Below are 25,857 nucleotides of genomic sequence, written 5' to 3' on the forward strand. Positions count from 1 at the left end.
TAGATCAGATTACTATATCATATGATGTGGTTAGCTGATATGTTAAATAGATCATCAGATTACTATATATGATGTGGTTAGCTGATATGTTAAATAGATAATCAGATTACTATATCATATGATGTGGTTAGCTGATATGTTAAATAGATCAGATTACTATATCATATGATGTGGTTAGCTGATATGTTATATATCTATCCAGGTGTTGTGAGATCTGGCAGGAGTCTGCAATGTAGTCAGCCTGGAAATGCGGCCATTGACTTAATCACTTCGCCAGACATATTGTGCGTGTTTATGGTTTATCTTGTCAAGGGACAGGGGGACAGAGACAGGGGGACAGAAACAGGGGGACAGACATGTTTCTCCAGAGTGTTTGAGTGGAGGCCCAGGCGGTACAGGGGACATGTTTCTCCAGAGTGTTTGAGTGGAGGCCCAGGCGGTACAGGGGACATGTTTCTCCAGAGTGTTTGAGTGGAGGCCCAGGCGGTACAGGGGACACGTTTCTCCAAAGTGTTTGAGTGGATTTCCAGGGGGTACAGGGGACTGGTTTCTCCAGAGTGTTTGAGTGGAGGCCCAGTGGGTACAGGGGACTGGTTTCTCCAGAGTGTTTGAGTGGAGGCCCAGGGGGTACAGGGGACTGGTTTCTCCAGAGTGTTTGAGTGGGGGCCCAGGGGGTACAGGGGACTGGTTTCTCCAGAGTGTTGGAGTGGAGGCCCAGGGGGTAGAGGGGACTGGTTTCTCCAGAGTGTTTGAGTTGAGGCCCAGGCGGTACAGGGGACTGGTTTCTCCAGAGTGTTTGAGTGGAGGCCCAGGGGGTAAATAGATCATCAGATTACTATATATGATGTGGTTAGCTGATATGTTAAATAGATCATCAGATTACTATATATGATGTGGTTAGCTGATATGTTAAATAGATGAGATTACTATATATGATGTGGTTAGCTGATATGTTAAATAGATGAGATTACTATATATGGTGTGGTTAGCTGATATGTTAAATAGATCATCAGATTACTATATCATATGATGTGGTTAGCTGATATGTTAAATAGATCAGATTACTATATCATATGATGTGGTTAGCTGATATGTTAAATAGATCATCAGATTACTATACCATATGGTGTGGTTAGCTGATATGTTAAATAGATCATCAGATTACTATACCATATGGTGTGGTTAGTTGATATGTTATATATCTATCCAGGTGTTGTGAGATCTGGCAGGAGTCTGCAATGTAGTCAGCCTGGAAATGCGGCCATTGACTTAATCACTTCGCCAGAAATATTGTGCGTGTTTATGATTTATCTTGTCAAGGGACAGGGGGACAGAGACAGGGGGACAGAAACAGGGGGACAGACATGTTTCTCCAGAGTGTTTGAGTGGAGGCCCAGGCGGTACAGGGGACACGTTCCTCCAGAGTGTTTGAGTGGAGGCCCAGGCGGTACAGGGGACTGGTTTCTCCAGAGTGTTTGAGTGGAGGCCTAGGGGGTACAGGGACTGTTTTCCAGAGTGTTTGAGTGGAGGCCCAGGCGGTACAGGGGACTGGTTTCTCCAGAGTGTTTGAGTGGAGGCCCAGGGGGTACAGGGGACTGTTTTCTCCAGAGTGTTTGAGTGGAGGCCCAGGGGGTACAGGGGACTGGTTTCTCCAGAGTGTTGGAGTGGAGGCCCAGGGGGTAAATAGATCATCAGATTACTATATATGATATGGTTAGCTGATATGTTAAATAGATCATCAGATTACTATATATGATGTGGTTAGCTGATATGTTAAATAGATCATCAGATTACTATATATGATGTGGTTAGCTGATATGTTAAATAGATCATCAGATTACTATATCATATGATGTGGTTATCTGATATGTTAAATAGATCATCAGATTACTATATCATATGATGTGGTTAGCTGATATGTTAAATAGATCATCAGATTACTATACCATATGATGTGGTTAGCTGATATGTTAAATAGATGAGATTACTATATATGATGTGGTTAGCTGATATGTTAAATAGATCAGATTACTATATCATATGATGTGGTTAACTGATATGTTAAATAGATCATCAGATTACTATATATGATGTGGTTAGCTGATATGTTAAATAGATCATCAGATTACTATATATGATGTGGTTAGCTGATATGTTAAATAGATCATCAGATTACTATATCATATGATGTGGTTATCTGATATGTTAAATAGATCATCAGATTACTATATCATATGATGTGGTTAGCTGATACAGTGGGGAAAAAAAGTATTTAGTCAGCCACCAATTGTGCAAGTTCTCCCACTTAAAAAGATGAGAGAGGCCTGTAATTTTCATCATAGGTACACGTCAACTATGACAGACAAAGTTAGGGAAAAAAATCCAGAAAATCACATTGTAGGATTTTTAATGAATTTATTTGCAAATTATGGTGGAAAATAAGTATTTGGTCAATAACAAAAGTTTCTCAATACTTTGTCATATACGCTTTGTTGGCAATGACACAGGTCAAACGTTTTCTGTAAGTCTTCACAAGGTTTTCACACACTGTTGCTGGTATTTTGGCCCATTCCTCCATGCAGATCTCCTCTAGAGCAGTGATGTTTTGGGGCTGTCGCTGGGCAACACGGACTTTCAACTCCCTCCAAAGATTTTCTATGGGGTTGAGATCTGGAGACTGGCTAGGCCACTCCAGGACCTTGAAATGCTTCTACGAAGCCACTCCTTCGTTGCCCGGGCGGTGTGTTTGGGATCATTGTCATGCTGAAAGACCCAGCCACGTTTCATCTTCAATGCCCTTGCTGATGGAAGGAGGTTTTCACTCAAAATCTCACGGTACATGGCCCCATTCATTCTTTCCTTTACACGGATCAGTTGTCCTGGTCCCTTTGCAGAAAAAACAGCCCCAAAGCATGATGTTTCCACCCCCATGCTTCACAGTAGGTATGGTGTTCTTTGGATGCAACTCAGCATTCTTTGTCCTCCAAACACGACAAGTTGAGTTTTTACCAAAAAATTATATTTTGGTTTCATCTAACCATATAACATTCTCCCAATCCTCTTCTGGATCATCCAAATGCACTCTAGCGAACTTCAGACAGGCCTGGGTATGTACTGGCTTAAGCAGGGGACACGTCTTGCACTGCAGGATTTGAGTCCCTGGCGGCGTAGTGTGTTACTGATGGTAGGCTTTGTTACTTTGGTCCCAGCTCTCTGCAGGTCATTCACTAGGTCCCCCGTGTGGTTCTGGGATTTTTGCTCACCGTTCTTGTGATCATTTTGACCCCACGGGGTGAGATCTTGCGTGGAGCCCCAGATCGAGGGAGATTATCAGTGGTCTTGTATGTCTTCCATTTCCTAATAATTGCTCCCACAGTTGATTTCTTCAAACCAAGCTGCTTACCTATTGCAGATTCAGTCTTCCCAGCCTGGTGCAGGTCTACAATTTTGTTTCTGGTGTCCTTTGACAGCTCTTTGGTCTTGGCCATAGTGGAGTTTGGAGTGTGACTGTTTGAGGTTGTGGAAAGGTGTATTTTATACTGATAACAAGTTCAAACAGGTGCCATTAATACAGGTAACGAGTGGAGGACAGAGGAGCCTCTTAAAGAAGAAGTTACAGATCTGTGAGAGCCAGAAATCTTGCTTGTTTGTAGGTGACCAAATACTTATTTTCCACCATAATTTGCAAATCAATTCATTAAAAATCCTACAATGTGATTTTCTCGATTTTTCTTTCTCAATTTGTCTGTCATAGTTGACGTGTACATATGATGAAAATTACAGGCCTCTCTCATCTTTTTAAGTGGGAGAAGTTGCACAATTGGTGGCTGACTAAATACTTTTTTTCCCCACTGTATGTTAAATAGATCATCAGATTACTATACCATATCATGTGGTTAGCTGATATGTTAAATAGATGAGATTACTATATATGATGTGGTTAGCTGATATGTTAAATAGATCATCAGATTACTATATATGATGTGGTTAGCTGATATGTTAAATAGATCAGATTACTATATCATATGATGTGGTTAGCTGATATGTTAAAAAGATCATCAGATTACTATATCATATGATGTGGTTAGCTGATATGTTAAATAGATCATCAGATTACTATACCATATGGTGTGGTTAGCTGATATGTTAAATAGATCATCAGATTACTATACCATATGGTGTGGTTAGCTGATATGTTATATATCTATCCAGGTGTTGTGAGATCTGGCAGGAGTCTGCAATGTAGTCAGCCTGGAAATGCAGCCATTGACTTAATCACTTCTTCAGAAATATTGTGCGTGTTTATGGTTTATCTTGTCAAGGGACAGGGGGACAGAGACAGGGGGACAGAAACAGGGGGACAGACATGTTTCTCCAGAGTGTTTGAGTTGAGGCCCAGGGGGTACAGGGGACATGTTTCTCCAGAGTGTTTGAGTGGAGGCCCAGGCGGCACAGGGGACTGGTTTCTCCAGAGCGTTTGAGTGGAGGCCCAGGCGGTACAGGGGACTGGTTTCTCCAGAGCGTTTGAGTGGAGGCCCAGGCGGTACAGGGGACTGGTTTCTCTAGAGCTTTGAGTGGAGGCCCATGTGGTACAGGGGACTGGTTTCTCCAGAGTGTTTAAGTGGAGGCCCAGGGGGTACAGGGGGCTGGTTTCTCCAGAGTGTTTGGGTGGAGGCCCCGGCGGTACAGGGGACTGGTTTCTCCAGAGTGTTTGAGTGGAGGCCCAGGGGGTAAATAGATCATCAGATTACTATATATGATGTGGTTAGCTGATATGTTAAATATATCATCAGATTACTATATCACATGATGTGGTTAGCTGATATGTTAAATAGATCAGATTACTATATCATATGATGTGGTTAGCTGATATGTTAAATAGATCATCAGATTACTATACCATATGGTGTGGTTAGCTGATATGTTAAATAGATCATCTGATTACTATATAATATGGTGTGGTTAGCTGATATGTTAAATAGATCATCAGATTACTATATCATATGATGTGGTTAGCTGATATGTTAATTAGATCAGATTACTATATCATATGATGTGGTTAGCTGATATGTTAATTAGATCAGATTATTATACCATATGGTGTGGTTAGCTGATATGTTATATATCTATCCAGGTGTTGTGAGATCTGGCAGGAGTCTGCAATGTAGTCAGCCTGGAAATGCGGCCATTGACTTAATCAATTCGCCAGAAATATTGTGCGTGTTTATGGTTTATCTTGTCAAGGGACAGAGACAGGGGGACAGAAACAGGGGGACAGAAACAGGGGGACAGACATGTTTCTCCAGAGTGTTTGAGTGGAGGCCCAGGCGGTACAGGGGACATGTTTCTCCAGAGTGTTTGAGTGGAGGCCCAGGCGGTACAGGGGACATGTTTCTCCAGAGTGTTTGAGTGGAGGCCCAGGGGTACAGGGGACTGGTTTCTCCAGAGTGTTTGAGTGGAGGCCCAGGGGGTACAGGGGACTGGTTTCTCCAGAGTGTTTGAGTGGAGGCCCAGGCGGTACAGGGGACTGGTTTCTCCAGAGTGTTTGAGTGGAGGCCCAGGGGGTACAGGGGACTGGTTTCTCCAGAGTGTTTGGGTTGAGGCCCCGGTGGTACAGGGGACTGGTTTCTCCAAAGTGTTTGAGTGGAGGCCCAGGGGGTACAGGGGACTGGTTTCTCCAGAGTGTTTGAGTGGAGGCCCTGGCGGTACAGGGGACTGGTTTCTCCAGAGCGTTTGAGTGGAGGCCCAGGGGGTACAGGGGACTGGTTTCTCCATAGAGTGTTTGAGTGGAGGCCCAGGGGGTGCAGGGGACTGGTTTCTCCAGAGTGTTTGAGTAGAGGCCCAGGCGGTACAGGGGACATGGCCAGGGTTTTCTACCTCAGCAGAAGGGGACTTACTCTGAACTGAGGAGGAGGGAGTAGAAGGGACACACACCCAGTGGACAGGGGACAGGTTTCTCCACAGTGGTTGATGGGAGACCCAGGAGACAGGGGACAGTGGACAGGTTTCTCCATAGAGGTTGAGGAGAGACCCAGGGGACAGTGGACAGGTTTCTCCAGAGTGCTTGAGGGTAGACCCAGGGGGACACTGGCTGGGGGACAGGGGGGGACACATCCAGGGGACTTACTCTGTCCTGAAGAGGAGGGATTCCGCCTGGGCTCAGAGGACTGGGTGGAACGACCCTTAGAGCTCCACACATTACCCACCAAGTTCCCAAAACAGAGGACTGGCAGAGAGGGCAGGTGTGTATGTGTGTATGTGGGGGGTCCACATGCATTTCAAATGTAGAAAATAATTCAATTTACAGAAAGAAAAAGAAAACAGGTAAGTGTGTATAATAATAATACACATCTATACATCACGTATATGGAGTCTCAATCATCAGGAGGAAGAGGAGGAGGAGGAAGAAGAGGAGGAGGAGGAGGATAGAAGAGGAAGAGGAAGTGGAGGAGGAGGAGGAAGAGGAAGTGGAGGAGGAGGTGGAGGAGGAGGAAGAGGAGGATAGAAGAGGAAGAGGAAGTGGAGGAGGAAGAGGAAGTGGAGGAGGAAGAGGAGGTGGAGGAAGAGGAGGAGGAGGAGGAGGAAAAGGAGGAGGAGGAGGAGAGAAGAGAAGGAGGAGGAGGAAGAGGAAGTGGAGGAGGAGGAGGAAGAGGAAGTGGAGGAGGAGGTGGAGGAAGAGGAGGAGGAGGAAGGAGGAAGAGGAAGGTGGAGGAGGAGGTGGAGGAGGAAGAGGAAGGAGGAGGAGGAGAAAGTAGCTGAGTCAAAGGAGAGGTGGAAAGACAAATGGAAGGAGAGAGAGAGCGACAGACAGACAAAGATAGAGCGAGAGAGAGAGGGAGAGAGAGAGAGAGCGAGACAGAGAGAGAGAGAGACAGAGAGAGACAGAGAGAGAGAGAGAGAGAGAGAGACAGAGAGAGAGAGAGACAGAGAGAGACAGAGAGAGAGAGAGAGAGAGAGAGAGACAGAGAGAGAGAGAGAGACAGAGAGAGAGAGAGAGAGAGAGAGAGAGAGAGAGAGAGAGAGAGAGAGAGAGAGAGAGAGAGAGAGAGAGAAAGAGAAGTGTCCCTACCTTTGACATCGTCGTCCTCGATGATGGTGTTTGCGCTCTCTATAGACTCCTGGAGGAAAGAATGTACAGATTGATCTATAATCTGGTGTGTACACTGAGTGTACAAAGCATTAGGAACACCTTCCTAATATTGAGTTGAACACCCTTTTGCCCTCAGAATAGCCTCAATTCTTCGGGGCATGGACTCTACAAGGTGTCGAAAGCGTTCCACAGGGATGCTGGCCCATGTTGACTCCAATGCTTCCCACAGTTGGGTCAAGTTGACTGGATGTCCTTTGGGTGGTGGACCATTCTTGATACACACGGGAAACTGTTGAGTGTGAAAAAACCAGCAGCGTTGCAGTTCTTGGCACAAACCGGTGCGCCTGGCACCTACTACCATCCCACATTCAATGGCACTTTTGTCTTGCCGATTCACTCTCTGAATGGCACACACAATCCATGTCTCAATTGTCTCAAGGCTTAAAAACTCTTCTTTAACCTGTCTCCTCCCCTTCATCTACACCGTTTGAAGTGGATTTAACAAGTGACATCAATAAGGGACCATAGCTTCCACCTGGATTCACCTGGTCAGTCTATGTCATGGAAAGAGCAGGTGTTCTTAATGTTTTGTGCACTCAGTGTATAATGGTAGTTTATAAGGATCACCATGATCTGTTTCTAAAGCAGCATCTACTCTTCCTGGGGTTTATAAGGATCCCCATTAACTATTTCTAAAACAGAAGCTACTCTTCCTGGGGTTTATAAGGATCCCCATGAACTATTTCTAAAACAGAAGCTACTCTTCCTGAGGTCCACACAAAACATGAAACATGACATATTACAGAACATTAATAGACGGGAAACAGCTGAAGGACAGAACTACATACATTTAATATAAAGTATATGCATTTAATATAAAGTATATACATGTATACAAACAACTATTCCACACACACTGTCAGTGCTGTACCTTGTTCCCATCTATTGGGTTGTGGATCACTGTGGTCTGGGGTTCCTAGGGAGACAGAGAGAGAGAAGAGAGAGAGAGAGAGAGAGAGAGAGAGAGAGAGAGAGAGAGAGAGAGAGAGAGAGAGAGACAGAGACAGAGACAGAGAGAGAGACAGCAGGACAACAAATGGCTGGTGTTTAGAGAGGAGTTCAATGACTGTTATGCTGCATTCTGGGTAAAGAATAATATGGGGAGTGTGACGATTGTCATGTCAACCGTTACTTAATCTAAAGATATGCTTATATGAATGACCAGACATTGTTCATGGAACAGTTCATCTAAAGACATGCTTATATGAATGACCAGACATTGTTCATGGAACAGTTCATCTAAAGACATGCTTATATGAATGACCAGACATTGTTCATGGAACAGTTTATGAGAACCTCATGTATTAATTATATAATGTGGGTTAGCACGGTTATCTATGTGTGCTGGTATATATATATACAGTGGGGAGAACAAGTATTTGATACACTGACGATTTTGCAGGTTTTCCTACTTACAAAGCATGTAGAGGTCTGTAATTTTTATCATAGGTACACTTCAACTGTGAGAGACGGAATCTAAAACAAAAATCCAGATAATCACATTGTATGATTTTTAAGTAATTAATTTGCATTTTATTGCATGACATAAGTATTTGATCACCTACCAACAAGTAAGAATTCCGGCTCTCACAGACCTGTTAGTTTTTTTTTTAAAGAAGCCCTCCTGTTCTCCACTCATTACCTGTATTAACTGCACCTGTTTGAACTCGTTACCTGTATAAAAGACACCTGTCCACACACTCAATCAAACAGACTCCAACCTCTCCACAATGGCCAAGACCAGAGAGCTGTGTAAGGACATCAGAGATAAAATTGTAGACCTGCACAAGGCTGGGATGGGCTACAGGACAATAGGCAAGCAGCTTGGTGAGAAGGCAACAACTGTTGGCGCAATTATTAGAAAATGGAAGAAGTTCAAGATGACGGTCAATCACCCTTGGTCTGGGGCTCCATTCAAGATCTCACCTCGTGGGGCATCAATGATCATGAGGAAGGTGAGGGATCAGCCCAGAACTACACGGCAGGACCTGGTCAATGACCTGAAGAGAGCTGGGACCACAGTCTCAAAGAAAACCATTAGTAACACACTACGCCGTCATGGATTAAAACCCTGCAGCGCACACAAGGTCCCCCTGCTCAAGCCAGCGCATGTCCAGGCCCATCTGAAGTTTGCCAATGACCATCTGGATGATCCAGAGGAGGAATGGGAGAAGGTAATGTGGTCTGAGGAGACAAAAATAGAGCTTTTTGGTCTAAACTCCACTCGCTGTGTTTGGAGGAAGAAGAAGGTTGAGTACAACCCCAAGAACACCATCCCAACCGTGAAGCATGGAGGTGGAAACATCATTCTTTGGGGATGCTTTTCTGCAAAGGGCACAGGACGACTGCACCGTATTGAGGGGAGGATGGATGGGGCCATGTATCGCGAGATCTTGGCCAACAACCTCCTTCCCTCAGTAAGAGCATTGAAGATGGGTCGTGGCTGGGTCTTCCAGCATGACAACGACCCGAAACACACAGCCAGGGCAACAAAGGAGTGGCTCCGTAAGAAGCATCTCAAGGTCCTGGAGTGGCCTAGCCAGTCTCCAGACCTGAACCCAATAGAAAATCTTTGGAGGGAGCTGAATGTCCGTATTGCCCAGTGACAGCCCCGAAACCTGAAGGATCTGGAGAAGGTCTGTATGGAGGAGTGGGCCAAAATCCCTGCTGCAGTGTGTGCAAACCTGGTCAAGACCTACAGGTAATGTATGATCTCTGTAATTGCAAACAAATGTTTCTGTACCAAATATTAAGTTCTGCTTTTCTGATGTATCAAGTACTTATGTCATGCAATAAAATGCAAATGAATTACTTAAAAATCATACAATGTGATTTTCTGGATTTTTGATTTAGATTCCGTCTCTCACAGTTGAAGTGTACCTATGATAAAAAATTACAGACCTCTACATGCTTTGTAAGTAGGAAATCCTTGATTCTGAACTGAATGAAAGTCGAATTTAGCCGCCATAAAAGACAAAGGAAGTGGGAGGAGCAATAAAGAAGCAAAAGACAGTCTCAAAAATGAAAGGCATGGCAATTGGTTGATAAATTACCTAAGTGATTGTTTAGGTAGGTGGTAATATTGACACATGAGCAGAACTATGTGTCAAGAGGGGGGAAGAGGCTAATGGTAGGATTAAATAATATATGAAGGAGAGGACAAAATACTTAAAAAATAAAAATAACATTTTTTTAGATACAGTCTAGAAAGAGAATGCAGTCAGAAATTGTTAGATTAATCTGAACATGTGTGAAGACAGTTTATTAACCACACCCGTATGTCAGAGGTTTTGTCCCCCACAGGTGAACTAAAGGAGAAGGTGACCCACTCTATCTAACCAGGTGACTGGTGAGCATCCAGTCCCTAAAGAAGAAAAACTGGAAGCAGGCCTGTTGGGAAGGGCCCTATCAGGTTATATTGGTCACTGCCTTTGCCATTAGAATAGCAGAGAGAGAAACATGGGTCCATGTTACCCACTGCAAGAGGGTAAGACCACATACAAGCACCACTGAACACACACAGAGTTGGAGAGAAGTACTGGACCAATAAGGTCCGGGGATCACCTCTGTTAACGAAGATCTCCTACCCCGACCTATCATCACTGTAGTGTGTTCTTAGGGTGTGAGTATGGGGTGGTACCAAGCAGAAGGACTAAAGGCAGGAGAGGGTTGGAGGTTTTTGGGAATATGGGTGACCCTGAGCTGCATCATAGTCTCGGCAATAGTCTTGGTATGTCAAGATCCACCACCACCTCGCACCAATTACGCTATGGCCTTACCATTATTAAGAAATAAAAGGGAAGCGACTCGACATACTGACCGTCAAGGACGAGTGATCTACAAAATAGGAGTCAGATAAGGGTGGGGAGTAAGATTCAAAATTAGGATTAGGGATCTTATCAGGGCGGATAAGCAAGGGATTATAAGACCCCTATGTATTTATGTTCAGCTCCCTCGGCGGATTGTTCCTGGGCTCAGGTATTTAGAGATACTGGGGGACGGAGATATGAGACGGGGGGGCTGGACGTCCAGATGGAGGATAAGAAGGTATAACGACATCCCCACGGAGATGGTAGTAACAATAGTAAAGGTCACTAAAGAGGACATGAAAATAACTTACTGGGCTTGCGCGGACGAATACGGACGGGATACTTGTCTAAGATTACATTTGATGGAGTCAAAAGATATGGAGGGCACAGGTACTGTCATTAATCCATTAATAGCAATAGACCGAGTAGATCAGTCAAGGGATGACGGAGTCAATTCGACTAACCCGTCCACTATTAAAGATTTTCTCCTCCAAGAATGGAACCAAGGGGAAGTGGAGGGGGTCCCTGATGAGAATCTCTGGTTAAAGTAGATGAAGTACACCGCTAGGGCCTTTGGGGAGACCAATTGTTATGCATGCTCCATTGGGCGACCGACAATGTTGACCGCCCCAATGCCAAAGGCAATGTTTCCCTGTGTATTAGACCTGGGGTCCAATCAAAAAGAGCCCAATTGCACAGGGATTGGGCAGGCAAAGTTGACTTACTCGGCCAGCCCACCTAGATTCACTTTAACTCCTGGCGAATACCAGTGTTACAGACATAGAAATGGTACCCGTAACTTGGGTGATTTTGATGGCTGTAAGGAGATAATTAATGTGACTGATTTAGATAAGGAAGGGACGGGAAAAATGTGGAACCTTACCATCCCTCTGACTGATGTGTGGTGGGCATTTACTAACAAAGGGAGCATTCGACAGACATTACCAGAAGGATGGGTGGGTACTTGCGCACCAGTATTTTTGGTCCAAACCTGTAAGAATTAGTCATCAAAGACCAGTGACAGGAAGAATAATCAGGAGGAGGAGAAATATAGGTCAGGAAGGAAATAGCCCAATTTGGATAGATGGTATAGGCATCCCCAGGGGTGGTCCAGACGAATACAAAGCTATGAATCAAATATGGGAGGGTTTTACCACAACATTTTTCTGGTGGGTGACAATAAACAAGAATGTGGATTGGATAAATTATATCTATTACAACCAACAACGATTTATTGACCAGACTAGAGATGCAGTAAAGGGGATCTCTGAGCGATTATCCGCCATCCCGCTCATAACTTAGTAGAGGTTGGTTCTAGATCAGGCAGGAAGGGCCGGTGTCTATAGAATGATAAGCCATTGTTGCACATTTATCCCTAACAACACCACACTGGATGGGACAGTCACCAGAGCTCTTACAGAATTAACTGCACTAAGTGAAGAATGAACTGAGAACTCAGAAGTTAGTACATTGTGGATAGGGTGGTTTGATGAAATGTTTGGTAAATGGAAAACCATAGCAGCCACCATCTTAGGAGCGGTCAGTGTTTGTATGGGTATTCTTGTATTATGTGGTTGTTGTCTTGTTCCCTGTGTCCGAGGATTGGGGAGTCAGGCGTTGGTGAAATGCAGTATCAAAAAAATGATGAGAGATGGACTGACTCCGGACTCTGACCAGGGGAATGTGAAAAACCATCCTCCAGGCTTGGTGGATGACGAGGATTTGGACCCTGAAAGACCGCAATTGGATGAAATGTTTATTCGTTCTGACGTGATCTCTGAGATTAATCATGCTTGTAAAATACATTTATCCTGATGGGAAGACATTTAGTCAAAGGGGTGGATTGTTAGATTAATTTGTATTTTAAGAATAATGACTAAATGATTTCACCCCAAATACAGTATACAGTGGGGAAAAAAAGTATTTAGTCAGCCACCAATTGTGCAAGTTCTCCCACTTAAAAAGATGAGAGAGGCCTGTAATTTTCATCATAGGTACACGTCAACTATGACAGACAAAATGAGAAAAAAATTCCAGAAAATTACATTGTAAGATTTTAATGAATTTATTTGCAAATGATGGTGGAAAATAAGTATTTGGTCAATAACAAAAGTTTCTCAATACTTTGTTATATACCCTTTGTTGGCAATGACACAGGTCAAACGTTTTCTGTAAGTCTTCACAAGGTTTTCACACACTGTTGCTGGTATTTTGGCCCATTCCTCCATGCAGATCTCCTCTAGAGCAGTGATGTTTTGGGGCTGTCGCTGGGCAACACGGACTTTCAACTCCCCTCCAAAGATTTTCTATGGGGTTGAGATCTGGAGACTGGCTAGGCCACTCAGGGACCTTGAAATGCTTCTTACGAAGCCACTCCTTCGTTGCCCGGGCGGTGTGTTTGGGATCATTGTCATGCTGAAAGACCCAGCCACGTTTCATCTTCAATGCCCTTGCTGATGGAAGGAGGTTTTCACTCAAAATCTCACGATACATGGCCCCATTCATTCTTTCCTTTACACGGATCAGTCGTCCTGGTCCCTTTGCAGAAAAAACAGCCCCAAAGCATGATGTTTCCACCCCCATGATTCACAGTAGGTATGGTGTTCTTTGGATGCAACTCAGCATTCTTTGTCCTCCAAACACGACGAGTTGAGTTTTGACCAAAAAGTTATATTTTGGTTTAATCTGACCATATGACATTCTCCCAATCCTCTTCTGGATCATCCAAATGCACTCTAGCAAACTTCAGACGGGCCTGGACATGTACTGGCTTAAGCAGGGGGACACGTCTCGCACTGCAGGATTTGAGTCCCTGGCGGCGTAGTGTGTTACTGATGGTAGGCTTTGTTACTTTGGTCCCAGCTCTCTGCAGGTCATTCACTAGGTCCCCCTGTGTGGTTCTGGGATTTTGCTCACCGTTCTTGTGATCATTTTGACCCCACGGGGTGAGATCTTGCGTGGAGCCCCAGATCGAGGGAGATTATCAGTGGTCTTGTATGTCTTCCATTTCCTAATAATTGCTCCCACAGTTGATTTCTTCAAACCAAGCTGCTTACCTATTGCAGATTCAGTCTTCCCAGCCTTGTGCAGGTCTACAATTTTGTTTCTGGTGTCCTTTGACAGCTCTTTGGTCTTGGCCATAGTGGAGTTTGGAGTGTGACTGTTTGAGGTTGTGGACAGGTGTCTTTTATACTGATAACAAGTTCAAACAGGTGCCATTAATACAGGTAACGAGTGGAGGACAGAGGAGCCTCTTAAAGAAGAAGTTACAGGTCTGTGAGAGCCAGAAATCTTGCCTGTTTGTAGGTGACCAAATACTTATTTTCCACCATCATTTGCAAATAAATTAATTAAAAATCCTACAATGTGATTTTCTGGATTTTTTCTCCTCAATTTGTCTGTCATAGTTGACGTGTACCTATGATGAAAATTACAGGCTTCTCTCATCTTTTTAAGTGGGAGAACATGCACAATTGGTGGCTGACTAAATACTTTTTTCCCCCACTGTATATGATGTGGTTAGCTGATATGTTAAATAGATTATCAGATTACTATACCATATGGTGTGGTTAGCTGATATGTTAAATAGATCATCAGATTACTATACCATATGGTGTGGTTAGCTGATATGTTATATATCTATCCAGGTGTTGTGAGATCTGGCAGGAGTCTGCAATGTAGTCAGCCTGGAAATGCGGCCATTGACTTAATCACTTCGCCAGAAATATTGTGCGTGTTTATGGTTTATCTTGTCAAGGGACAGGGGGACAGAGACAGGGGGACAGAAACAGGGGGACAGACATGTTTCTCCAGAGTGTTTGAGTGGAGGCCCAGGCGGTACAGGGGACATGTTTCTCCAGAGTGTTTGAGTGGAGGCCCAGGGGGTACAGGGGACTGGTTTCTCCAGAGTGTTTGAGTGGAGGCCCAGGGGGTACAGGGGACTGGTTTCTCCAGAGTGTTTGAGTGGAGGCCCAGGGGGTACAGGGGACTGGTTTCTCCAGAGTGTTTGAGTGGAGGCCCAGGGGGTACAGGGGAGTGGTTTCTCCAGAGTGTTTGATTGGGGGCCCAGGGGGTACAGGGGACTGGTTTCTCCAGAGTGTTTGAGTGGAGGCCCAGGGGGTACAGGGGACTGGTTTCTCCAGAGTGTTTCGGTGGAGGCCCCGGCGGTCCAGGGGACTGGTTTCTCCAGAGTGTTTGAGTGGAGGCCCAGGGGGTAAATAGATCATCAGATTACTATATATGATGTGGTTAGCTGATATGTTAAATAGATCATCAGATTACTATATCATATGATGTGGTTAGCTGATATGTTAAATAGATCATCAGATTACTATACCATATGGTGTGGTTAGCTGATATGTTATATATCTATCCAGGTGTTGTGAGATCTGGCAGGAGTCTGCAATGTAGTCAGCCTGGAAATGCGGCCATTGACTTAATCACTTCGCCAGAAATATTGTGCGTGTTTATGGTTTATCTTGTCCAGAGACAGGGGGACAGAAACAGGGGGACAGACATGTTTCTCCAGAGTGTTTGAGTGGAGGCCCAGGCGGTACAGGGGACTGGTTTCTCCAGAGTGTTTGAGTGGAGGCCCAGGGGGGACAGGGGACTGGTTTCTCCAGAGTGTTTGAGTGGAGGCCCAGGGGGTACAGGGGACTGGTTTCTCCAGAGTGTTTGAGTGGAGGCCCAGGGGGTACAGGGGACTGGTTTCTCCAGAGTGTTTGGGTGGAGGCCCCGGCGGTCCAGGGGACTGGTTTCTCCAGAGTGTTTGAGTGGAGGCCCAGGGGGTAAATAGATCATCAGATTACTATATATATGATGTGGTTAGCTGATATGTTAAATAGATCATCAGATTACTATATCATATGATGTGGTTAGCTGATATGTTAAATAGATCATCAGATTACTATATCATATGATGTGGTTAGCTGATATGTTAAATAGATCATCAGATTACTATACCATATGGTGTGGTTAGCTGATATGTTATATATCTATCCAGGTGTTGTGAGATCTGGCAGGAGTCTGCAATGTAGTCAGCCTGGAAATGCGGCCATTGACTTAATCACTTCGCCAGAAATATTGTGCGTGTTTATGGTTTATCTTGTCAAGGGACAGGGGGACAGAGACAGGGGGACAGAAACAGGGGGACAGACATGTTTCTCCAGAGTGTTTGAGTGGAGGCCCAGGCGGTACAGGGGACATGTTTCTCCAGAGTGTTTGAGTGGAGGCCCAGGGGGTACAGGGGACTGGTTTCTCCAAAGTGTTTGAGTGGAGGCCCCGGGGGTACAGGGGACTGGTTTCTCCAGAGTGTTTGAGTGGAGGCCCAGGGGGTACAGGGGACTGGTTTCTCCAGAGTGTTTGGGTGGAGGCCCCGGCGGTACAGGGGACTGGTTTCTCCAGAGTGTTTGGGTGGAGGCCCAGGGGGTACAGGGGACTGGTTTCTCCATAGTGTTTGGGTGGAGACCCCGGCGGTACAGGGGACTGGTTTCTCCAGCGTGTTTGAGTGGAGGCCCAGGGGGTACAGGGGACTGGTTTCTCCAGAGTGTTTGAGTGGAGGCCCAGGCGGTACAGGGGACATGGCCAGGGTTTTCTACCTCAGCAGAAGGGGACTTACTCTGGACTGAGGAGGAGGGAGTAGAAGGGACACACACCCAGGGGACAGGGGACAGGTTTCTCCACAGTGGTTGATGGGAGACCCAGGAGACAGGGGACAGTGGACAGGTTTCTCCATAGTGGTTGAGGAGAGACCCAGGAGACAGTGGACAGGTTTCTCCAGAGTGCTTGAGGGTAGACCCAGGGGGACACTTGCTTGGGGACAGGGGGGACACATCCAGGGGACTTACTCTGTCCTGAAGAGGAGGGATTCCGCCTGGGCTCAGAGGACTGGGTGGAACGACCCTTAGAGCTCCACACATTACCCACCAAGTTCCCAAAATAGAGGACTGGCAGAGAGGGCAGGTGTGTATGTGTGTATGTGGGGGGTCCACATGCATTTCAAATGTAGAAAATAATTCAATTTACAGAAAGAAAAAGAAAACAGATAAGTGTGTATAATAATAATAATACGTACATCTATACATCACGTATATGGAGTCTCAATCATCAGGAGGAAGAGGAGGAGGAGGAGGAAGAGGAGGAGGAGGAGGAGAGAAGAGAAGGAGGAGGAAGAGGAGGAGGAGGAGGAGAGAAGAGAAGGAGGAGGAGGAAGAGGAAATGGAGGAGGAGGAGGAAGAGGAAGTGGAGGAGGAGGTGGAGGAAGAGGAGGAGGAGGAAGGAGGAGGAGGAGGTGGAGGAGGAAGAGGAAGGAGGAGGAGGAGAAAGTAGCTGAGTCAAAGGAGAGGTGGAAAGACAAATGGAAGGAGAGAGAGAGCGACAGACAGACAAAGATAGAGAGAGAGAGAGAGAGAGAGAGAGAGAGAGAGAGAGAGAGAGAGAGACAGAGAGAGAGAGAGAGAGATACAGAGAGAGAGAGACAGAGAGAGACAGAGAGAGAGAGAGAGACAGAGAGAGAGAGAGAGACAGAGAGAGAGAGAGAGACAGAGAGAGGAGAGAGAGAGAGAGAGTGAGAGAGAGAGAGTGAGAGAGAGAGAGAGAGAGAGAGAGAGAGAGAGAGAGACAGAGAGAGAGAGACAGAGAGAGAGAGACAGAGAGAGAGAGAGAGAGAGAGAGAGAGACAGAGAGAGAGACAGAGAGAGAGAGACAGAGAGAGAGACAGAGACAGAGAGAGACAGAGACAGAGAGAGAGAGAGAGAGAGAGAGAGAGAGAGAGAGAGAGAGAGAGAGAGAGAGAGAGAGAGAGAGAGAGAGAGAGAGAGAGAGAGATATGCTTATATGAATGACCAGACATTGTTAATGGAACAGTTCATCTAAAGACATGCTTATATGAATGACCAGACATTGTTCATGGAACAGTTCATCTAAAGACATGCTTATATGAATGACCAGACATTGTTCATGGAACAGTTTATGAGAAGCACATGTATTAATTATATAATGTGGGTTAGCACGGTTATTTATGTGTGCTGGTATATATATATATACAGTGGGGAGAACAAGTATTTGATACACTGCCGATTTTGCAGGTTTTCCTACTTACAAAGCATGTAGAGGTCTGTAATTTTTATCATAGGTACACTTCAACTGTGAGAGACGGAATCTAAAACAAAAATCCAGAAAATCACATTGTATGATTTTTTAAGTAATTCATTTCCATTTTATTGCATGACATAAGTATTTGATCACCTACCAACCAGTAAGAATTCTGGCTCTCACAGACCTGTTAGTTTTTCTTTAAGAAGCCCTCCTGTTCTCCACTCATTACCTGTATTAACTGCACCTGTTTGAACTTGTTACCTGTATAAAAGACACCTGTCCACACACTCAGTCAAACAGACTCTAACCTCTCCACAATGGCCAAGACCAGAGAGCTGTGTAAGGACATCAGGGATAAAATTGTAGACCTGCACAAGGCTGGGATGGGCTACAGGACAATAGGCAAGCAGCTTGGTGAGAAGGCAACAACTGTTAGGGTTAGGGTTAGGCGCAATTATTAGAAAATGGAAGAAGTTCAAGATGACGGTCAATCACCCTCGGTCTGGGGCTCCATTCAAGATCTCACCTCGTGGGGCATCAATGATCATGAGGAAGGTGAGGGATCAGCCCAGAACTACACGGCAGGTCCTGGTCAATGACCTGAAGAGAGCTGGGACCACAGTCTCAAAGAAAACCATTAGTAACACACTACGCCGTCATGGATTAAAACCCTGCAGCACAAGCAAGGTCCCCCTGCTCAAGCCAGCGCATGTCCAGGCCCGTCTGAAGTTTGCCAATGACCATCTGGATGATCCAGAGGAGGAATGGGAGAAGGTCATGTGGTCTGATGAGACAAAAATAGAGCTTTTTGGTCTTAACTCCACTCGCCGTGTTTGGAGGAAGAAGAAGGTTGAGTACAACCCCAAGAACACCATCCCAACCGTGAAGCATGGAGGTGGAAACATCATTCTTTGGGGATGCTTTTCTGCAAAGGGCACAGGACGACTGCACCGTATTGAGGGAGGATGGATGGGGCCATGTATCGCGAGATCTTGGCCAACAACCTCCTTCCCTCAGTAAGAGCATTGAAGATGGGTCGTGGCTGGGTCTTCCAGCATGACAACGACCCAAACACACAGCCAGGGCAACTAAGGAGTGGCTCCATAAGAAGCATCTCAAGGTCCTGGAGTGGCCTAGCCAGTCTCCAGACCTGAACCCAATAGAAAATCTTTGGAGGGAGCTGAAAGTCCGTATTGCCCAGTGACAGCCCCGAAACCTGAAGGATCTGGAGAAGGTCTGTATGGAGGAGTGGGCCAAAATCCCTGCTGCAGTGTGTGCAAACCTGGTCAAGACCTACAGGAAATGTATGATCTCTGTAATTGCAAACAAATGTTTCTGTACCAAATATTAAGTTCTGCTTTTCTGATGTATCAAATACTTATGTCATGCAATAAAATGCAAATGAATTCCTTAAAAATCATACAATGTGATTTTCTGGATTTTTGTTTTAGATTATGTCTCTCACAGTTGAAATGTACCTATGATAACAAATTACAGACCTCTACATGCTTTGTAAGTAGGAAATCCTTTATTCTGAACGGAATGAAAGTCGAATTTAGCCGCCATAAAAGACAAAGGAAGTGGGAGGAGCAATAAAGAAGCAAATATATTTGTGCCCCACAGGTGAACTAAAGGAGAAGGTGACCCACTCTATCTAACCAGGTGACTGGTGAGCATCCAGTCCCTAAAGAAGAAAAACTGGAAGCAGGCATGTTGGGAAGGGCCCTATCAGGTTATATTGGTCACTGCCTTTGCCATTAGAATAGCAGAGAGAGCAACCTGGGTCCATGTTACCCACTGCAAGAGGGTAAGAACACATACAAGCACCACTGAACACACGCAGAGTTAGAGAGAAGAACTACACCAATAAGGTCTGGGGATCACCTCTGTTAACGAAGATCTCCTACCCCGACCTATCATCACTGTAGTGTGTTCTTAGGGTGTGAGTATGGGGTGGTACCAAGCAGAAGGACTAAAGGCAGGAGAGGGTTGGCGGTTTTTGGGAATATGGGTGACCCTGAGCTGCATCATAGTCTCGGCAATAGTCAAGAGTCAGATAAGGGTGGGGAGTAAGATTCAAAATTAGGATTAGGGAACTTATCAGGGCGGATAAGCAAGGGATTATAAGATCCCATTGTATTTATGTTCAGCTCCCTCGGCGGATTGTTCCTGGGCTCAGGTATTTAGAGATACTGGGGGACGGAGATATGAGACGGGGGGGCTGGACGTCCAGATGGAGGATAAGAAGGTATAACGACATCCCCACGGAGATGGTAGTAACGATAGTAAAGGTCACTAAAGAGGACATGAAACTAACTTACTGGGCTTGCGCGGACGAATACGGACGGGATACTTGTCTAAGATTACATTTGATGGAGTCAAAAGATATGGAGGGCACAGGTACTGTCATTAATCCATTAATAGCAATAGACCGAGTAGATCAGTCAAGGGATGACGGAGTCAATTCGACTAACCCGTCCACTATGAAAGATTTTCTCCTCCAAGAATGGAACCAAGGGGAAGTGGAGGGGGTCCCTGATGAGAATCTCTGGTTAAAGTGGTCCTCTGTGGTCCTCTGTAGCTCAGCTGGTAGAGCACGGCGCTTGTAACTCCAAGGTAGTGGGTTCGATCCCCGGGACCACCCATACACAAAAATGTATGCACGCATGACTGTAAGTCGCTTTGGATAAAAGTGTCTGCTAAATGGCATATTATTATTATTTATTATTATTAAAGTGGATGAAGTACACCGCTAGGGCCTTGGGGGAGACCAATTGTTATGCATGCTCCATTGGGCGACCGACAATGTTGACCGCCCCAATGCCAAAGGCAATGTTTCCCTGTGTATTAGACCTGGGGTCCAATCAAAAAGAGCCCAATTGCACGGGGATTGGGCTGGCAAAGTTGACTTACTCGGCCAGCCCACCTAGATTCACTTTAACTCCTGGCGAATACCAGTGTTACAGACATAGAAATGGCACCCGTATCTTGGGTGATTTTGATGGCTGTAAGGAGATAATTAATGTGACTGATTTAGATAAGGAAGGGAGGGGAAAAATGTGGAACCTTACCATCCCTCTGACTGATGTGTGGTGGGCATGTACTAACAAAGGGAGCATTCGACAGACATTACCAGAAGGATGGGTGGGTACTTGCGCACCAGTATTTTTGGTCCAAACCTGTAAGAATTAGTCATCAAAGACCAGTGACAGGAAGAATAATCAGGAGGAGGAGAAATATAGGTCAGGAAGGAAATAGGCCAATTTGGATAGATGGTATAGGCATCCCCAGGGGTGGTCCAGACGAATACAAAGCTATGAATCAAATATGGGAGGGTTTTACCACAACATTTTTCTGGTGGGTGACAATAAACAAGAATGTGGATTGGATAAATTATATCTATTACAACCAACAACGATTTATTGACCAGACTAGAGATGCAGTAAAGGGGATCTCCGAGCGATTATCCGCCATCCCGCTCATAACTTAGTAGAGGTTGGTTCTAGATCAGGCAGAACGGGCCGGTGTCTATAGAATGATAAGCCATTGTTGCACATTTATCCCTAACAACACCACACTGGATGGGACAGTCACCAGAGCTCTTACAGAATTAACTGCACTAAGTGAAGAATGAACTGAGAACTCAGAAGTTAGTACATTGTGGATAGGGTGGTTTGATGAAATGTTTGGTAAATGGAAAACCATAGCAGCCACCATCTTAGGAGCGGTCAGTGTTTGTATGGGTATTCTTGTATTATGTGGTTGTTGTCTTGTTCCCTGTGTCCGAGGATTGGTGGTGGGGAACATTACAGAATGTTCTTTAGCTCTAGTGGGTCTTTTTTTTATGTAGCAGTTCATCTCGTTTTCCCCAATGCCACATCAAGAGCTTCACCCACACATTGTGGAGAGTAGCCTCTTCTTAGAAACCTATTGCGCATCTCCGCTGCTTTTTCTAGATAGTCCTCTGTGGAGTGGCATATATACGGCGCAGTCTGAAAAACGGGCTTCCTGGAAGTCTTCTTTTTAACGGCTCAGGGTGGAAGCTGTCCCCCTGTAATAGAGGCTCAGGGTGGAAGCCTGTCCCCCTGTAATAGAGGCTCAGGGTGGAAGCTGTCCCCCTGTAATAGAGGCTCAGGGTGGAAGCCTGTCCCCCTGTAATAGAGGCTCAGGGTGGAAGCCTGTCCCCCTGTAATAGAGGCTCAGGGTGGAAGCCTGTCCCCCTGTAATAGAGGCTCAGGGTGGAAGCCTGCCCCCTGTAATAGAGGCTCAGGGTGGAAGCCTGTCCCCCTGTAATAGAGGCTCAGGGTGGAAGCCTGCCCCCTGTAATAGAGGCTCAGGGTGGAAGCCTGTCCCCCTGTAATAGAGGCTCAGGGTGGAAGCCTGTCCCCCTGTAATAGAGGCTCAGGGTGGAAGCCTGTCCCCCTGTAATAGAGGCTCAGGGTGGAAGCTGTCCCCCTGTAATAGAGGCTCAGGGTGGAAGCTGTCCCCCTGTAATAGAGGCTCAGGGTGGAAGCCTGTCCCCCTGTAATAGAGGCTCAGGGTGGAAGCCTGCCCCCTGTAATAGAGGCTCAGGGTGGAAGCCTGTCCCCCTGTAATAGAGGCTCAGGGTGGAAGCCTGCCCCCTGTAATAGAGGCTCAGGGTGGAAGCCTGTCCCCCTGTAATAGAGGCTCAGGGTGGAAGCCTGTCCCCCTGTAATAGAGGCTCAGGGTGGAAGCCTGTCCCCCCTGTAATAGAGGCTCAGGGTGGAAGCTGTCCCCCTGTAATAGAGGCTCAGGGTGGAAGCTGTCCCCCTGTAATAGAGGCTCAGGGTGGAAGCCTGTCCCCTGTAATAGAGGCTCAGGGTGGAAGCCTGTCCCCCCTGTAATAGAGGCTCAGGGTGGAAGCTGTCCCCCTGTAATAGAGGCTCAGGGTGGAAGCCTGTCCCCCTGTAATAGAGGCTCAGGGTGGAAGCTGTCCCCCTGTAATAGAGGCTCAGGGTGGAAGCCTGTCCCCCTGTAATAGAGGCTCAGGGTGGAAGCCTGTCCCCCTGTAATAGAGGCTCAGGGTGGAAGCCTGTCCCCCTGTAATAGAGGCTCAGGGTGGAAGCTGTCCCCCTGTAATAGAGGCTCAGGGTGGAAGCCTGTCCCCCTGTAATAGAGGCTCAGGGTGGAAGCCTGTCCCCCTGTAATAGAGTATTTATGTCCGTTTATTTTCTGGACACAGTTGGAACAGGGTTCCATTTGATTTCTCAATCCACATGTCGAGGTAATGAACACATTTAGTGTCACATTCAATAGTGAATTGGAGATTGGGGGTCAATGTCATTGATTAATGCCATGAAGTCTGACAGCTTTTCTCCCGTTCCTCCCCATAAACAAAAAAATGTCGTCAATATATTGATACCACTTCAGCGTTTTTATTCAAAAATTTATTTTCATTTTCATTGTTAACAAAACGTTCTTCAAAATGACACACATAAAGGTTAGCATAACTTACACAAAGATTATTTGATTTCGAATTTTAGGACCCCTTTAGGTATAAAAAAAATATGTATTTGATAAAAATTGAATTAGTCCTTTACTACTATAGCCCATAGGAACACTTTGAATAACACATTAATAAATGGAAAAAAAGACAGTCAAAAAATAAATCATAAGGAATAAGGTTTGGAAGTCCTATATCTAGTACATATAAGAAAGTTCAGGAAATATGTATATATATATATTTATTTTTTTACACATATTTAACCCCTTTTTTGGGTAGGCACAAAACTACCTCCATACTTCCATTCACTTTTTAAACCTATACCTTCACCAGATGCGATCAGGACACGCAGGTTGAAATACCAAAACGAACTCTGAACCAACTATATTAATTTGGGGACAGGTCGAAAAGCATTAAACATTTATGGCAATTTAGCTAGCTAGCTTGCTGTTGCTAGCTAATTTGTCCTGGGATAGGTCATGACTCTCCCTGGGTGAGGATCAAAGGCCTCACATCAGCTTGGCAAATGGCCGACCACAACCAGACCCTCTTACCCAAAAACGTCAACATCCAACAATGAACATTGGGATAATACATTTCAACATCCAAACATTGGGAATGATGAGAAATGGAATATGGAAAATTAATGACTATTTTGTGATGTCATTAAAAATGGTATAAGGACGTTATAATGAAAACATTGTGACTTGAAGAGCTTTTCCACTGTGTATATCAGGTCTACATCCTCTATGCTGGGTAGAAAATATCAAGGAGGAAGACAATGTTTTCGTGAAGATAGGAATGAGATTTTAGCTTTCTAACAAAATCATAGTGATGATAATACTTTTGCCTCGTAACTAGCCACGCCCGAGGCAGCTCAGAGAGCGTGTCAGTATGACGGAAACGCCCCTCTTTACCAGAGTGCATAAAAGACTGAGATAAGAATTATCAGATCAGACTAGACGGACCTCAAGCTGCAGCTTTTGTCCATATTGGTCCCGACCCTGAAAATCAACACGAGGTGAAGACGACAAAGTTGCCTCCACTAACAATCAACGTTACGGCTGAGTAGCTGTTCTAAGGACTGTATCTAAGAAGGGGGATTTAAGTGGGACCATCCTGTTACTCTCTTCAAGCCATCGTCTACTACACTGCTCTCATCACTGTTATGATTTAACTGGATAGAACCCAAATGCAGACAAGTACACCAAGCCAGAGAAGTTTTAACAGGTTTATTATAATGTTCAATAGTCCAGGTTTCCAATAAATGGGGAAGAGCAAATCCAGGTTACAGGGAGGGTAACAGATCCAGGTCAGGGCAGGTGTGGTACCGTAATGTCCTAGTGTCCGTGGTGAGTCCAAAGGAGAGGTCCGATAGTGGAGAACAGGATGGTGGTGGCAGGAGTGAAGCGGAGGCAGGAGTCAGGTTCCAAATATCTGTGGCACAGGAGAAAAAGTAAATAGACAGGCCAAAAAACACAAGAGCGAAAACAGACAGGTTGAGTCGGCAGCGAGACTAACATGGTTGTCTTGACTATGATCTGACGATGAGTGGTAAGTTTGACCGGGTCTTAAAGGCTGAGGTGATTATGGTGAATGAGCTGCAGCTGGAACCCTGACTCCCGCACACCAGACTTCACTCCTGCAATCAAGGACAGACAGAGGGGAGGGAGAGAGCAGAGAGAGAGCTACCTAGCAGCAGTAGGCCTAACAGTACCCCCCCCTCTACGGACGCCACCTGGCGGCCGACGGGGTTTATCAGGATGTAACCTATGAAACTCTCGGACCAGAGCAGGATCCACAATGAAGCTCCTGGGCACCCAGGAACGTTCCTCAGGACCATAACCCTCCCAATCCACCAGGTACTGGAAACCACGACCCCGGCGGGCGAACATCCAGAAGTCACCGGACAGTGTAGACCGGACCCCCACCCACGATCCTGGGCGGAGGAGGGGGACGAGAGGGCGGGCACAGAGGGCTAACCGACACAGGCTTAATCTGGGAAACATGAAAGGTGGAATGAACCCGTAGGGAGGCAGGAAGCTGTAGCTTAACCGCGCAGGGGTTAACAATAGACAGTATCCTGAACGGTCCTATAAAACGAGGCGCCATCTTCTTAGACTCCACCTTCAATGGAAGGTCACGTGACTTAAGCCATACCTCTTGACCAGGAGAGTAACCGGGAGCCTGGGACCGGTGACGGTTGGCTTGCCTCTGCATGTACGCCGAGCTTCGGGACAGAGCTACCCTGGCCTTCCTCCAGACCTTGAAGCAGCGTCGCATGTGGGACTGCACCGAGGGTACTGCCAGTTCCCTCTCTTGAGAAGGGAACAGGGGAG

General features: G+C 45.7%; 1 protein-coding gene across 1 annotated transcript in view; it reads right to left on the minus strand.

The window, feature by feature from the left end:
• Nucleotides 1–17,042, minus strand: part of LOC123486330 (calcium/calmodulin-dependent protein kinase type II delta 2 chain-like) — a 39,232-nt gene extending 22,190 nt beyond the window's left edge. The window contains exons 1-5 of the mRNA XM_045217619.1: nucleotides 17,033–17,042; nucleotides 16,577–16,770; nucleotides 8,022–8,066; nucleotides 7,070–7,118; nucleotides 6,128–6,226 (exon numbers count right to left, since the gene is read on the minus strand). Coding sequence (XP_045073554.1) covers nucleotides 6,128–6,226; nucleotides 7,070–7,118; nucleotides 8,022–8,066; nucleotides 16,577–16,770; nucleotides 17,033–17,042 — 397 coding nt within the window. The remainder of the gene's footprint in view (nucleotides 1–6,127; nucleotides 6,227–7,069; nucleotides 7,119–8,021; nucleotides 8,067–16,576; nucleotides 16,771–17,032) is intronic.
• Between the last annotated feature and the right edge of the window lie 8,815 nt (nucleotides 17,043–25,857).

The sequence above is a fragment of the Coregonus clupeaformis genome, unplaced genomic scaffold (genome assembly GCF_020615455.1).
Source record: "Coregonus clupeaformis isolate EN_2021a unplaced genomic scaffold, ASM2061545v1 scaf1149, whole genome shotgun sequence".
Lineage (NCBI taxonomy): Eukaryota > Metazoa > Chordata > Actinopteri > Salmoniformes > Salmonidae > Coregonus > Coregonus clupeaformis.